The sequence below is a fragment of the Haliaeetus leucocephalus genome, unplaced genomic scaffold (genome assembly GCF_000737465.1).
Source record: "Haliaeetus leucocephalus isolate CR32 unplaced genomic scaffold, Haliaeetus_leucocephalus-4.0 Scaffold92, whole genome shotgun sequence".
In the NCBI taxonomy this organism is placed as follows: domain Eukaryota; kingdom Metazoa; phylum Chordata; class Aves; order Accipitriformes; family Accipitridae; genus Haliaeetus; species Haliaeetus leucocephalus.
This window is the reverse complement of record NW_010972528.1, coordinates 369,891-385,196: the sequence shown is the minus strand read 5'-3', so window position 1 is coordinate 385,196 and position 15,306 is coordinate 369,891. Positions and strand designations below refer to the sequence as shown.

Below are 15,306 nucleotides of genomic sequence, written 5' to 3'. Positions count from 1 at the left end.
CCGCCGCCGCAGGCCCTGCCCCCCCCCCGGAGGTGCAGCGGGACGGGCCGCGGGGATTGACTCCCTCGGGTGGCGGCGTCTTCCGGCCAGCACGGCCCCCCCGGCCCCCGGTGCGGGCCCGGTCGGGGCCTCCGAGACAAAGCCCCGGCCTGGGCCCCGGCCGGCGTCTCTGCGGGCAGGGCGGTGGGTTCGCGAAGCTCCGCGTTCCCTCGTGCCTGAAGGCGGCCGTTTCTCTCCCTCAGGGTGGCGAATTCCATTCGAAGAGTGTTCATCGCTGAAGTCCCCATCATAGGTACCGCCTGTCCTGTCCCGTCGCTTACCCTCCAGTGCTGGCAGGAGGTCACCGTCCCTCGGGCTGCTCGCCCCGTTACTCCCATCGCTTCCCCTCCGTTTTGTCCTGCACCTCCAAGCTGCTTTCAGCTCCCTTTGCCCGTGTTTAGCCAGTGCTACGTATTACCAGACGCTGTCGCAGCTTCGCTGTAGACCCCGTAACGTTTTCTGCGCTCTCGCTAACTGCTCAGCTTTTCCCCACAGAAATATTTCTCAGCTCGTGACTTTTTCCTCTCTGCAGCCATCGACTGGGTCCAGATAGACGCCAACTCTTCCGTGCTCCATGATGAATTCATTGCACACAGGCTGGGTGAGTGCCGGGCATGGGGAGGAAGATGAAGATGTGCAGCAAGGCAGAGGTCGTGGGCGAAATCAGTCCGGAGACGCTGAAGCACCATTGTCAGGAGGCTGCAGTCCCTCTGCCCATCTCGGCAGGAGGGTTGGTGCTCCTGTGATCTCACTCAGATGTTCCCCCAATTTCCTTCTTCCCTCAGGTCTCATCCCGCTCACCAGTGATGACATTGTGGATAAGATGCAATATTCCAGAGTGAGTCAAGCAAAATGTCCCGGGTGCTTATTTTGATGGTGGTGGGTGTCTGATCTGATGGGAAGTGCTACTAATTTCTTCCTGGGAGAGGCTTGACATAAAGGTCTTGACCCATGTCTGTCCCAGGACTGCACATGTGATGAGTTCTGTCCGGAGTGCTCTGTGGAGTTCACCCTTGATGTCCGGTGCAATGAAGACCAGACCCGTCATGTCACATCCCGTGATCTCATCTCGAACAACCCTCGGGTCATACCGGTCAGTGCGATCTTCCCACTTGTCAGCAAGTCACCTCTCTACGTTTCTGTTGAGGCTGGGGTGGCGAACGTATGGGATGGGGACAAAACAAGGGCTGTGAGCACGTTTCACGTTGCCCAAAGCCCCACTTAAAATGTAGTGGGAGAGCAAAGCAGGAATATCAGCAGAAACAGCAGTGTGTGCCAGAGCCCTCCTCTTCTTCACCTTGTTGTCCTTCATTTGCTGTCTGATGGTGTGTCAAAGCAGTATGGCCTTGTTAAAACCTCATCCTGCACCCCTCATCTCAGACTCTTGGGAGGCTTTCGTGTTGCCCCTCCATCTCACCTTGAACACTTGGAGCGTGTGCACTTGTGTCCTGCTGCCATGTCACTGCCTTCCTTCTGCCTGCTTGCTGGTGGGGCTCTGGCAAGGTCAGCCTCTTAGAAGGCTTGGCAGCAACCCGGAGGCCTCTGGTTTTCTGGTTCTTGGCTCTCAGTGCGGCAAGGTGTGAGGAGCCTGGGCCAGGGCACTGCTGCCAAACAGCCCTTGCCCAGTCACCTTGGGGAGGGTTGGCAGCGCCAAAGCAGAACAGATGCAAAGGCACTTAATGGAGAATGTTTTAAAATGCTATTGAGGCCACACCTGGATGTCACCACAGCCTGGGGGCTGCTTCTGGTGGCTGGTGACAGCGTCTGCCTGGTTAAAGCCTAGCTGTAGCCCACTGTCTCTTGCTCCCTTCAGCTGAGGTGCTGTGAGTGCTTTGTGTCACCTGCCAGCAGTCGTGGGAGTGACTTTGGGCTGCGTCGCAGAACCACGCAGCAGCACTGGGCTGGGCTGGAGCGCTCTCCATCCTGTGGGGGAGAGCAGCTCGGGAGGCAAACAAGCTGGTGGAGTGGGATATCGCGTACCTAGCTGCAGCTGCCTGAATTGTCCCAATTTCGGTTAAATAGGGTGGGCTGGATTTGTTGCTGTAAGTCACGTTAGAGTGGCTCTGTGCAGTCTCTAATGTTTGTAGGCCAGTGCTATTTGATGTGGGGAAAAAAGTTGATCTTGCCATTAATTTGCTTGCTTTTGATGTTCTCCTGCAGGTGACATCTCGGAGTAGAGACAACGACCCCAATGACTATGTGGAGCAGGATGGTAAGCGGTGTTTCACTGGGAATAAGAGCTGGAGGAGGAGATGAATTTTTCTTTCAGGCTCTTTGAACTCATTCTTCCTTTACTAGCTGTGTAACCGTAAGGCAGCTGTAAAGCTGGCAGTTGAGAGACACTGGCATCACTGCATCAGTGGGGTTAGCATTTTGTCTTAATGCTACTTAAAGGTTATCCCCGGAACTAAAGTCCTGTGTCAGAGGGTGCTTCTCTCTCCTTGCGAGAGCTTAGGGACAGCAGAGGTGCAAAATGCTGTGCTGTCTGCTGTTGCCTGGAGGCCTGAGCTGTGCCTCTGGGCATATGTGCAGCTCCTTTTTACTTAGCAAGATGTTTCCCAGCTTCTCTGAGGACACAGATGAGCCCCTCTAAGAATCCAAGCAAGCCCTGGCTTCTGGTGACATCTTCCTGGGCACTAAAAATTCCTGCCTTTGCCCCAGTGTGATCCTGCACACTCATTTCTCCTCTGCAACCTTCTCAAATGGGCGTGTGCTTTTCTGCAGACATCCTCATTGTGAAGCTGCGGAAGGGCCAGGAGCTGAGACTGCGAGCCTATGCCAAGAAGGGCTTTGGCAAGGAGCATGCCAAGTGGAACCCCACAGCAGGCGTAGCATTCGAGTATGACCCAGACAACGCGCTGAGGCACACTGTATACCCCAAACCGGAGGAGTGGTATGTCCTAATGTCTGTCTGGAGGGATTGGAAAAGATTTTCCGGCAGGCACCTACATTTCAGCCCTGGGGATAATTGGGGTCAGTAAGTGATTGTGAGCATGCCTGTCACTCCCTTGCACAGACTCTGCTCCTGTGTTAGGGTACCAGGGCCAGTCACTTGGTTGCAGCTGCATGCAAGGTGGTCTGGTTTGTGGCCACCTCTTGTTGTCCCCTACACGTACTGTCACTGCTGTTTTACCTCACTTTCATGTTCTTCCCTATGACTCGTTCCTGTTTTTTCTTCCCTGCACAAGTGGCCTGTAGGTCAGGGTAAGGTCTGAGGAACAAATAAATCCATGCAAGTTAGAAGAGGTTGCTACAAGAGCAAAGAGTGGAAGGTTGGGTTGCAAGGCTGATTTTGCAGCCCTGTTTGTTTGAGGAAGACCAGTGTGTGGTTCTCATTTCACCCATACATCTCCTCACTCCTGGAGCATGAGCTCTGGCAGCAGGGTTTTCCTCTCTGGCCCTTTCCTCTGCTCTGACATATCATTCCGTACCAGTAGCACACTGCATCTCATCTAAAAGTGACATGATTTTGCTTTTGGAAAGCTGCTTTGGCCAGAGTGAGGACTTCACCTAGCAGCACTTTTCCATGAGTAGATACCTGAGCTGCTCCTGGCTCTGCATCCCAGTGACCACCTAGCAGACACCCTGTCATCGAGCACGCTGGAGCCAGCAGCAGAGTGAGGAACCAGGTGCTTTAGCCAAAGCAGGCTGAGAGCAGGGACTGGAGGGGGTGGTGGATATGCTGCCATAACGGCAGGGCAGCAGCCAGAGCTGCGCTCAAGGACAGGAAGACCTCGGTACAGGAGCAGGGTTTGGTGCAGGGACCGCAGAAGCCAGGGCTGAGCAAGCGGGAACAAAAGCCTGAGCAGAGCTGCAGCTGGAGAGGAGGCTGAGCGGCAGAAGGGGCTCAGCAGGTTTTCCTCCTGTTGCCGCCAGGCCCTGCGCTGCCAGATTTGACTCTGCAAATGGCTGCAAGCACTAGCAGGCAGGTAGTGGACTATTGTACCTCCACACTGTCTGGTCCAAGCCTGGGCGCTCAGACCTATTGCAGAGCATGACCTTACGCTGTCCCTTGCTAAGTTAGCAGCTGTCAGTAAATGAGCTTCCTGGAGGTGCGGTTAGCCTAGATTTCACACCTCAGCTGGACTGCCAGGGGCTTTCTGCTCAGGAGCTGTCATGGAGATCCTGTGTGGCTAGGTTTGCACTCGGGAGACTTGAGAAGTCTTTTGTCGCCGAGGGTGGAGATGTAGGTGAATCCATAACATGCGTGAAATGGGCTGGGATCTGCCCGCAGCCATCCCAGCCCTGTTTTACAGATGGAAGAAGCAAATCCCACTTGGCTTTGATGGGCTACGTAGGGTGCGTTCGTCAGTCTGGTTCAGTCAGTCTGGGTGAGAACGGGACATGTGAGGCATTCACCTCCCTCAGCGCTTGGTCAGGGTGGTGCTCTGGGATCTGCAGTAGGAACCAAGCTGGCTGGTAATGCTGGAAATCTGGAAATGGGCATTTTCCTTAGCGTTGATGACATGCCCATGTGGGCTGTAACTGGACTTTGGGAACTGCTAGCTCCAGACCAGGCTGTTGGGGGGAAGGTCTGTGAGAGGCCGATTGTGGTGAGGTGGTGCAGAGCCAAGGAGGATGATGCTCAGCAGTTTTGTGGTTAGTAGCATGTCACAAGAGTTAACGTGCTGGCCTGTCCTTTGTCACTGGCAGTTTTGGAAGCGGAACGGGGTAGTTTTGAAGTTTCCAAATGATTTGTTGGCAGGTAAATTGCCCCAAAGTTCAGTTGATTGTCTGGGTGATAGATTGGATGCTTGAGAAGCAAGAATGTCTCTGTGGTGTGGAATTTCAAATCAGGATTTGAAATAATTCTAGGTTTCATCTTGGTGCTGTAAAAATTCTCTGGTTTAATTTCTGTGTCACTAGATAGTAAGTCTTTGACACTGATGAAGTGACAGACCTGGCATATTGCTTTGAACTGGACAGACAGGTGCCAGGCAGGCTGAGGTATCATCGGGTTTGCCACTTTTTTGTACATGGAATGTCACAGTGTGACTTCTGGAGAGTTTGGGTTTTTGGAGATGTCGGTGTCATGGAGAACAACCCCAGCTGCGTGGCTGAGCCCATGTACCTCGGCAATGAGGCAATTCCCTGGCTGGGTGGCCAGGGAATTCTTTTGTTTGGTGGCAGAGTCAGCTGTGTCTTCAGGAACGTGGTGTGTTATACAACAGGCTGGGTACCTGGAAACAGTTTTTGAGATGTTCTTGACAAAATATATGTAAAAGTTGGAAAAATCCCAAAGGAAGATTGACATAGGAGCTGCCTGTTCCCTGATGATATGTCTGCCTTTCCAAGTTCATCTGATTCTCTGTGAAGACAATACAAAGGCCTCTGCTATCCAAGGCTAGTTATTATTTTTAGTTTGGTTTTTCATGCTAATTGCTTTTTGAGGCTGTTGGCAGAGCACTGGTACGCAGCTGGACTCTCAAAGCAGCTGTCATGGTGGTGGAAACCTCTGCCCTGTTTTCGGTCGTGGCTGGTTCTGCAAGTAACATGAAGGCCCAGCTCCATTAACACTATCTCTCTCAGTGGTTTGTTACAGATGGAGTATTTGTTTGGGAAGTGCACCTTTATTTAAGGCAGCTGATGATAGGGTGCTAGGATCAGCCTTTCTTGACATTGCTGGGGGAGAGGAAGGTCAGCAGGAGACCTTGGTGGGGACAAGATTTTCTGTGCTGGCTTCTCAGCTCAAGGCTTTGGGTTTTCGTACATGGATTAAGTGCTTCCAAACAGTCTTTGCAGCATGATGCTCTGTAAGTCAAGGGACACAACGGGTAGAAAGATGTGTTGGCCTAGCTGATGCACAGGTATTGCAGTGATTTTGGTAGCAATGTGTGTAGAGGAGTGGAGGTGCAGGACATCAGGACGGGGCTCACTGACACAGCTGGTGTCTGAAGTACAGGAGATTTTTTTTCCTGCTGAGCACAAACTGACCAGGCCTTTCCATCTCAGCTGTGCTGCACAGACCGAGTGCTGGAGTGCTGAAGTGCTGCAGTGAAGAGTAGAAAGAAAAGATAACACAAGGTCCATTGCTTCACAGTGTCCAGGCTCCATAAACACAGTCCCTTCAGGCATCGACATCCCTTCGCTGTAAGCACCTGCCAGAGTGTGCCAGTGTAGGTGGATGGAGCCACAGTACCCCGCACAGGGCTCGCTGAGTTTGGGCAGAGCAGGGCTGAGCCTCTTCCTCAGGTGCTGCTGGGTGACTGTATGGCATTAATGAGGAGCTAGAAAGGGCAATGTGGGGGACAGCTTTTTTTCTGTGACTTGATGTTCGTTTGATGACTGCTCCTTTGTCTGCTGGATGTGAGCCCCAGTTCTCACTCTCTGGGGCCAAACAGTGCCGTAGGGTGCCTGGGCTGTGTGCTAACCTTTCCTGCTCTTTGATTCCAGGCCCAAGAGTGAGTACTCAGAGATTGACGAGGAGGATGCTCAGGCTCCCTATGACCCCAATGGGAAGCCAGAGAGGTAGGAAGCTGAATGCACTGCCACAGCTGGGAAGTGGGGGGACTAGCTGGGTGCATTTCTTTGGCTTTCGTTAATACAAGAGTATCTACTCTGTGCTGAAGTTTGCCAGCCCAGGGACCTGGTGTTCCCTGAAAAGCAGGGCAGAAGTTGGAGTTAACTGGTGATATGCCCAGGCCTGGCAGCTTTTCCCCTCCAGGAGATACTAGATGGCTCTCCTGAGTTCACGTTATCAAGTACGGCAGTGCAGCACTTGGTGAAGTGTGAGGCCTGCAGGGGAAAATGGCTTAGGATATTTATTCACCCATGTGGGGCTCTCATGCTCTGATTGCTGGTGGTACCCAGGTTATTTGCACTGCAGAAGTGCCTGCAGCCAGCCTTACTCCATGGCATGGGGCTCTGTGCTGGCTCGCAAGTCACAGTGCTGAACAGAAAAAAAATCTCAGAACTGCTCTTGCAGCCTGTGGAGTCACGAGTGTTGACATGGTGGTTGTAGAGGGGCAGTGCTGGCTCTTGCCTGGTTGGGAGGTGAATGATGCTGATGGTGGGGATTCCCGGCAGATCTCCCTATGGTGGCTCCGGATGGGCTGGAACCATTCTGCGGGTGCTCTCTGGTTTTGCACCTCCTCGCAGAGCAGATGGTGACTTAACCCCCTGGCTTGTAACCTCAGGTTTTATTACAACGTGGAGTCCTGTGGTTCTCTGCGCCCAGAGACCATTGTTCTCTCCGCACTGTCCGGCCTGAAGAAGAAACTGAGTGACCTCCAGACCCAGCTAAGCCATGAGATTCAGAGCGACGTCCTCACTATAAACTGAGATGACCCCTTGCGAGAGAGTGCTCAGGTGTGAGTGAGGCAGAAGGTTCCTGGCTCTTTCCAGCAGCACTCTGGGCTGAGGCTTTTACCTCCCCATCTCCCTCTGCCTCTCCTGGCCCAGCTGTGCTGGTTGGTTACACCTCTTCCCCAGCCCCCCTTCCGAGGGAAAGCCAGCGTGATGTGTAGGGTAAAGCAGGAAGGGAATCGGTGAGCACCTTCACTGGAACAGGCTTTGTCTCTAAGTGATCCCAGAGTTTTAGGCCAGAGTTTTGGATCCTGGCCAAGTGGTGTTTGGTATTGGGAAGAGGTGTACCTCAGTTACACAACCCTACCTTATTTGCATGTCCAGTCCTTCTGTGCTGAATAAAGCTTTACCTCCTCTGTGTTTTGTCATCCCTGAAAGCTCGTCTGGGGCTGCAGGAGGAGATGTCACGTCATTTACTTCTCTCCAATAGACATTAACTTAATGAGATCTGCTTTGGAGGGAGCATAGCTCTCTACTGCTGATTGCTGCTCTTGACATAATCTCCTAAGGAGACCAGAATCCCCTCCAGCAGGTAGCCTGTCGTTTACCGATCCAGCGCTACATTTAAAGCAGATGTTTGAGGCTGGGCTGGTAAGCGAGATGCTGCAGAAGGCAGTGCTGCAGGGAAGCCCAGATGAGCCAGGCAGGCTCAGCTGTATTTAAAGACTCCTTTGGAGCAGACTTTACCCATACACTATATAATCTTTATGTTAGGCGCTGGGATGGCAGGGAGTCCATCATTAATAACCCCTGGCTGACAACTTCCAGTGTGCCTGCAGCCCCAAGGCGGGTTGTGTGCTGGGCTGGAGCTTGGTGTAGGTCCCAAACCGTGACCACCGTGGCAGTGGCTGAAGGGCTCCAGTGATTACCTGGGTCACCCTTTCTCATAGAATCATTTAGGTTGGAAAAGACCTTCAAGATCATCGAGTCCAACCATCAACCATACCCACTAAACCATGTCCTGAAGTACCCCGTGCACTCGCTTTTTGAATACCTCCAGGGATGGAGACTCAACCACTTCCCTGGGCAGCCTATTCCAATGTTTGACAACCCTCTCAATAAAAAAATTTTTCGTAATATCTAACCTAAATCTCCCTTGCCTCAACTTGAGGCCATTTCCTCTTGTCCTATCTCCAGCCACCTGACAGAAGAGACCAGCACCCACAAAAAAATTTTTTTTCTTCCCAAAATGATGTTTAAAATAGGTGCGTGCTTTTTTGTTGTCACTGATATGCATCTGAATAATATAAAATTAAGATTCTTCAATGAACTCCAAACACTGTTTTGTTCATTGCTGAAAAAAACCCCTATGCAATCCCTTCTTGCAAAAATCATACAGGCATAATGTCAGAACCTTCCAGAGTATTTTGTGTTTCCAAGATCAATGGAAAACAATCTAACTGTGCTGAAACAATCATCTGACTAGTAATGAATAAAAGAATAATCTTTTCACATTATTCTAAATTCTCCTCCCCTCTGTCAGCACCCAGCAGGACTTGGGATGAGCTTCTCGGTGACGCTTTCTTGGAGAGATCTGCCTTGTCCTGACCGTGGGGGCTGGGAGGAAGGGGAAGGCGTGTGTGCCACTGTGCTCGTCCCAGCATGGACGTGGGGCTTGGGAACGGTTTGTGGTGCTGGGATGGGTGCTCATGCTGAGTAGGAGAGAGCAGCCCACGTCAGTGCTGCCCTCCCCTCCAGGGAAGAGCTGCTGCAGCCGGGCTGCTGCTTCAGTGTCCTTGCCCTGGCACAGCCGGTTGCAGCACGGCTCCCCAAGATTTCCCTGCCCTGGCTGGCGTGGCTGGCTCACCTTGAGGCCAGTGCTCTGCTGGACAGTCACGGCACGGGTAACTGAACTGGCACAATTCTGGAAGAGCTGGGAGATGGAGCGGCTTGAAACTCCTTCGCCCAGGGACTTGGAGCCACCACTGCCCTGGCATGTCCCTGGAGCCCTGGGTGGCTGGAGGTGAGGGGTGACAGTGGGGTGCTGGCATCCTGTTTCACTTGGGGTTAGTCGATGGAGGGTGGCAACTCTCTCCGCCCTTCTACCCTCCCCAGTGGTTTTAGGGCTTCACTTGAAATATCCTGGCCATGGCTGGAGGCAGAACAAAGCTTTGAGCCAGGCACGCTGCTGGGAGCGTCAGGAAATCTCCCTGCATCAGCATTTTTCTCTCTGGCAGGCACTACTCCCACTCGCACTTCCCGACCGCATTTGGATGGAATGGACAAACAGGAAGGGTGGATAAGGATTGTTTATTCATTGAGCAAGTCCTTAAAAAAAAAGAAAACCCAAACATTTTTGGTAATAAATGTGAAATCTTTTCCAGATGAGGTGTGTAGCTGGGAAAAGAGAGCGGGTTACACCCCTCACCTGGGGGAGGATGTGCTACCGGCCGGTGCTGGGGTACCGACGAGCCCGAGCCCCTCGGCGCCTGGCCGTGCTGCAGGGAGCAGCCGTCTTCTGTCCCGCCATCCCCCCCCCCCAGCCTCAGCCACAAGCTACACCAACCCAAGACACAGTATTTACAGACCACAGGTTCCCACATCACAACACTCCCTGTCCTCAAAGCACGGACCTGGAGCTTTAAGGGCAGAAATAAAACCACTGACCACCCAACCCAGACCAAAAGAAGACTCCAAAGAAACACCAAGGTTTGCACGGCAATAAAAAGATAGCCCTTCTAAAGGAGGTCAATAAATAGGAGAACTAGAAAAAATCAATTGCTTTTGAGTTCAGCACATGAAACCCAGCTCCCCCCTCCAAGGCAAGGGCTTTCACCCAGCCGAACTGGCAGGCAAGGAGGGAGCGAGGACGATGGGAATGCATGGAGAAACGCGGCTCTCCCCTTATCGGCATGGGCTTCTCTGCCCAGGGACTTTTTAGATCCACAAAGCTGCCCCCTCAAGGGACAGATGCTACTGGCCAAAACCAGTCCCTGGGTTGCCCACCAGCAGATAAACCAGGGGCATGGCCAGGGGAAGCGGCTGTGGGTGGAGGAGTGAGGGGTGCTGGGGTGGGGGCAGCCCTGGAAAGCCGGCGGGGGCTTGGGGCTGCCAGGCCGCTCACCCCAGCCGATCCCCCAGAAGGAAAACCAGTTTCTCCTGAGACATCTCAATTCTACAGCAAGTGTTTAAATAGCTTCAAGAAGTGCAAAAAATCAGCTCAGGGGTGGTGGTGCATCATCCCCAGGAGCACCCTACTTTTCACGGGGTGGGGTGTGAGATGCTGGGACCCCGCACCATCAGCCTGGCACAGCCACATCTTCCAGCGCTGCTCTGTCCCCGCAGCAGGGTGATGCTCCAGCCTTCCCCTCTCACAAAAACCACACCACATTTCTTGATACCCCCCTGCCTCTTGACCTCCCAGCTGGATCCCAAGAGTCAAAAAACCTCTGAGCATCTCTGCCTGAGGGCTCTTCGGCAGCCACAAAGTTTGCATTCATGTGAGAAGGAAAAATCGCTTATAATACGGATATTCAATATATATTTCAAGTCAGTTGAGGCTGAGCCAGCCGTCATCTCCACTAACGTCAGGCCAGGGTGTGAGCCAGCCCCTGTTCCCCCCAGGTCTTGGCTCGGAGGATGTCCCAGCTTGGTCTTCCTGGGGACTTGGAGGGGTGGCTGCCTGCATCCTTGCCACCTCTTGGGGAAGAAAAAGGGGACCCCCACCGTGGTCCCATTCCCCGCCCCGCGCTGGCTCACGGGGACGATGTGGGCTCCCTGCTTTCAGGCTTGTCGCTTTTGGAGGACTTTGGCTTCAGCAAGATGAACCTGTTGAGGAGGTCAGTGTCCGAGCTGGCCTGGGGGCCCGTGTACGCCTCCCCTGGGGACAAAGCAGAGGGTGGGCTCGTGGAGGGGACACACATGCTCTGGGGGCTGGAGGAGCGGCGGCTCCTCAGTGGGGGACAGGGACACTCACCAGCGTAGCTGGAGGACTCGGCCATGTTCTGGGAGCCGGTGATGTGGTGCCAGTAGGCGCTGCGGGGCAGCATGGTGGTGGGGGTGCAGGGGTAGGAGAAGTGCTCGGTGCCCTTGTTCAGCAGCTGCAGTGGATGAGGGGGGGGGTGAGGGTGACACAGGGTGCCCTGACCCCCCCACCCAAGCCGTGTACCCACGGTGGGCTGGAACTCACCCTGACGTTCTTCTCCATCTCCAGCAGGACCCTCTTGTGTTGCTCGGCAATGGCCAACGTGGCACTGTGCACACGCTGGTAGATCTGCTCGCCCTCCTGGGTCTGGAAGGTGTAGAGACCTTCCCCCGCATCACACATCCTGTGGGGACGGGGCATGGGGTGTCACTGGGGTCCCCAAGCCGAGGGATGATAAAAAATACCCACCCCCCCAGGGTGGCAGCCGGCCCAGCTTCCCATGCTTTAAGTGCTGTCCCTGTGTCCCCTCCATGGTGCTGAGCTGGGACCAGCACCAGCCCCAAACCTCCCGGGCCATGGGGCACCCTATGCAGGCTGTGGCCATCACCCCAGCGTCAGGCCTGCCCCGGGGCGATGGCAGCAGTGCTGCCTCCTGCTGCGCCCAGCAGGATGAAGGCACCCAGTGATGGTCCCCGTCCCAGCGAGGGTGACATCTCACCGTCCGGCCTCGAAGGTGAAGCGAGTGGCGTCACGCCCGTAGCGGCGCAGGGAGCAGAGGGGCCAGGAGACCAGCTTCACCCGGGGGTTGTGCGTGTCCCAGAGGTAGATGTTTTCGTGGGTGATCTGCAGCTTGCACTCGCCGTAAACGTCCAGGTTGGGGCAAGGGAGGAGGAACACGTTGAACCGGTCTGGAGAGGGAAAATAAAATAAAATAAAATAAAATAATTCGGGGGGGGGCACGTAGTGAGGCCGAGCCCTGAGCGAACGCCCCGCCGCCACACGCTCACCCGTCTGCTCGCACTGCACGCCGGGCGCCAGCAGGTCAGGCTCCCCCAGGCTGATGTCGTTCAGGCGGGCGCCCAGGCACTCCACCGACAGCGTCTTGTACCACTCCTCCGCCTCCAGCTCTGCAAGGCACCACCGCAGCCCCTGGGCGACCCCGGCCAAACCGGGGTGCCCCCCCGGCACCCCAGCCCAGCTCCCCTGGGCGCTGCCCCGTACCCGAATCGCAAGTGAAGGTCCGGGCAGAGTCATCGGTGAAAACGATGGCCACAGCCTGTCTCTTGGTCTCCTTGGGCAGCCGGGTGATGCACTTGACATTGCTGATGTCAGTCACCTGCGGAGGTGACGGGGAGGGGGGGTTACTGAGGGCTGCACCCAAACCCAGACTCGCTGCACCCAGATCCTGGCTGCTGCACCCAGACCCCAGCCCTTGCGGCACCCAGACCTGGCCACCGTGGCATTAAGATCCTGGCTGCTGCACCCAGAGCTCGGTGGCACCCAGACCCCAGCTGCTGCACCGAGACCCTGGCTGCTGCACCCAAACGTGGCCCCTGCAGCACCCAGACCCTGCAGCACCCAGACACTGCTGCATCCCACTGAAGTACATGGAGCGACAGCCACCCAGCTTCAGCCCAGCAAGTTTAGGTGAGGAGGGACCCACTCTGGCATGTGGCCCCAAGCAGCACGCAGCACCCAGCACCCCTCCACTGCACCCTCTCACCTTGGGGCACCCACGCAGGCACGCCGACTTCTCATCCGGGTACTTCTCCAGGCGCTGGGGCCCTTTGCTGGAGGATTTCCGGAAGACCAGCCAGCACCGCCGGTAGATCTGCCGGACAGAGAGTGCCGGCAGCTGCTGCGGTGCAGGTGGGGGTCCCTGTCCCCATGTCCCCATCCCCTTCCTCAGGACCCCTGCCCTGTCCTGCTGACCCTCCTGGCCTGGGGACAGGAGGGGACGCTGGGGCTGGGGATAGCCCAGGGCTGCCATCATCCCCCCCACCCCCGCCAACGCTAATTAATGAGCTTAATTAACAAACATGGGTAAGGGTCCCAGAGGGACCCCCATCCCGATGTCTCCCTGTCCCCTCTCCTGCAGCCCCTGCCTCCGGGGGTGGCGGGGCCATCGTCCCCAAGCAAGTCCCCCCCCTCAAGCCCGCTCCCTCTTTGTTCTCCCTAATTAGCGTGAAATTACCCAGCATGCTCGTTACTGCTGGCTCTGAGCGATGGAGGCGGGTGACCAAACCCCCTGACCCCCCACCTATGGGTGCTGCACTCCAGCATCCCCCTAATTTGCACCCAGCAGACCCCCCACCAGCGTGGGGCATCCCTGGTGCCAAAATTGGGTGTGGAGGGAAACTGAGGCATGGGGGAGGTGTGGGGAGGGCTCAGAGACACCCCCTCAAATCCCCATGGTGACCTGTGTCCAATGAGGGGGTGCCACCCAGTGCAGGATCTGAGCCCCTGGGGCTGCTGGATGATTTGGGTACCAACAAGTGGTCTGCCCCTGCACCACCACCCCCCAGTCCCCAAAATGCTGCTTATTCAATCCAAAACCAGGGGTGCAGGTTGCCACGAGAGGCAATGTGGCCGGGGGACCCCGCCATGTCACCTCTCGCAGCAACCAGCACCCCAAATCCACGGGTGCCCCCCCACCCGCCCATTCCCTGAGACCCCCACTCACCCCCAGCTTCTTGCTCTTCATCCTCACGTAGCCTTGCTTAATGATGTCGTTAAAATTCGTCGCCATGGTGATGGCCTGATGGGGTGGGGGGATATTTTGGGAGGGGGGGGCTGCCTGCCTTCACCTTCGCCCCCCCCTCTCCATCCTCTTCCTCTGTACCCCCCTGCCTCACCACCGGCCCAGCTTGGTGCTAGCGGTGTCCCCCATCCTGGCTGGAAAAGAGAAATGACAGATCGACGGGTGACATCTTCCTCCTCCTCCTCTTCCTCCTCCCTTCGCTGCCTGAACCATCCGAGTGGAACAATCCGATGTTAACCCCTGCCAGCGCGGCAGTGCCAGGCCGGCACGCACAAGCGGTCCCCCTGCCACCAGCCCCAACATGTCTCCCAGGGGACACCCATGCTGGACCTCGCCCACAGGTCTTCATCGCCTCTTGTACTGTCCCTCCTTCCTCCCAGACTGCTCGCTTGGGCAGCAACATGGCCTCGGCTGCTGGGTATCAGTAGGGTTCAGTGTTAATGACCTCTTGCCCAGCCAGGCCAGCTCTGCCATGGGGTGCTTCGGCCCCAGCACTGGGTACCAAAGGGACCCCGGCTCCCAACCTCACCCCCCCGGCACAACCCAGCCTCCCTCCAGCCCTGCCATGAGCTCGGCCTCATTCAGCCTGGTCCCGCCACCCGGTTCCCACCAGGTTCCTTTCCCAGCTGGAAAAATCCCCTAGAGAAGGCAGTAACCTAGGAAACGGGATGGGGCCATCCCCAGGGATGCTCTGGAGCCAGACTGCTCCATTCCGGTGACGCCCTGGTCCCCAAAGCCCCAGCACCCAGGGGGATCCAGCCCCATCCATCCCACCAGGGACGGACCACAGGGGCCATCCCGCAGCGACTACGCCCCAGTGTCCCCCCCCAGCCACCACAACCACTGCCACAGCCTGTCTGGGTACCACCGGGATGGCTTGTGTCCCCCGTCCCCCCCTCAGGAGCCAGGCTGACCCTGCTGCCTGGGACCCCAGGTGCTGCTCTGTGGTGGCCCGTGGCCCATCGGGACCAGGGAGTGGGGATGATGGGGGCTGGGGACAGCACCCTAGGGACCCCCCGCTGTCCCCAGAGGGACTGGAGCCCGCGCTCGCCTGAGGGGAACATCCCCCTGCATCACCCCCACCCCACGCACATCAGCACCCGAAGGGAATTCAGAGATGCTGGGGGGACACCTCCTGCCCCCCGCCCCGACCCAACCCACCCCCTGATCTGTCACGTCGGTCACCCCCAAGCCCCCGCACTCCTCACCCCTCCATCCCCCCCAGGTCTCCGCCGCTCTCACCGGCATCCTCCCTCCCCGCGCTGTCACCCCCCGGCCGGGCCCCCCCGACGCTTGTCACCTCGGCCAAGCCCCGTCCCGCGTCACCTCCCCCCGC

At 56.3% G+C, this 15,306-nt stretch overlaps 2 protein-coding genes across 2 annotated transcripts; one reads left to right on the top strand and one right to left on the bottom strand.

The window, feature by feature from the left end:
- Positions 1-240: 240 nt before the first annotated feature.
- POLR2C (polymerase (RNA) II (DNA directed) polypeptide C, 33kDa) lies at positions 241-8,263 on the top strand (the record flags this gene model as incomplete). Its single annotated transcript, XM_010585178.1, has 8 exons — positions 241-292; positions 572-640; positions 825-877; positions 1,004-1,132; positions 2,200-2,251; positions 2,764-2,932; positions 6,433-6,507; positions 7,176-8,263. Coding segments are annotated over 8 exons (744 nt in total), but the record flags the coding sequence as incomplete, so codon positions are not given.
- Positions 8,264-11,039: 2,776 nt separating this feature from the next.
- DOK4 (docking protein 4) lies at positions 11,040-13,975 on the bottom strand. Its single transcript, XM_010583135.1, has 8 exons — positions 13,893-13,975; positions 12,933-13,040; positions 12,431-12,545; positions 12,217-12,336; positions 11,928-12,117; positions 11,474-11,612; positions 11,261-11,384; positions 11,040-11,164 (listed from the first exon to the last, which is right to left on the bottom strand). Exons 1-8 carry the CDS (start codon positions 13,956-13,958, stop codon positions 11,040-11,042), a joined length of 987 nt encoding a protein of 328 aa, XP_010581437.1. The 5' UTR covers positions 13,959-13,975.
- Between the last annotated feature and the right edge of the window lie 1,331 nt (positions 13,976-15,306).

Coding starts and splice junctions, on each gene's coding strand:
- DOK4 (XM_010583135.1), bottom strand. CDS start 13,958: ATGGCGACGAATTTTAACGACATCATTAAGCAAGGCTACGTGAGGATG. Junction 12,337..12,430: donor GACCTTCACTTGCGATTCGG/GTACGGGGCAGC, acceptor GGTGCCTTGCAG/AGCTGGAGGCGGAGGAGTGG. Junction 12,118..12,216: donor CGTGCAGTGCGAGCAGACGG/GTGAGCGTGTGG, acceptor TTCCCTCTCCAG/ACCGGTTCAACGTGTTCCTC.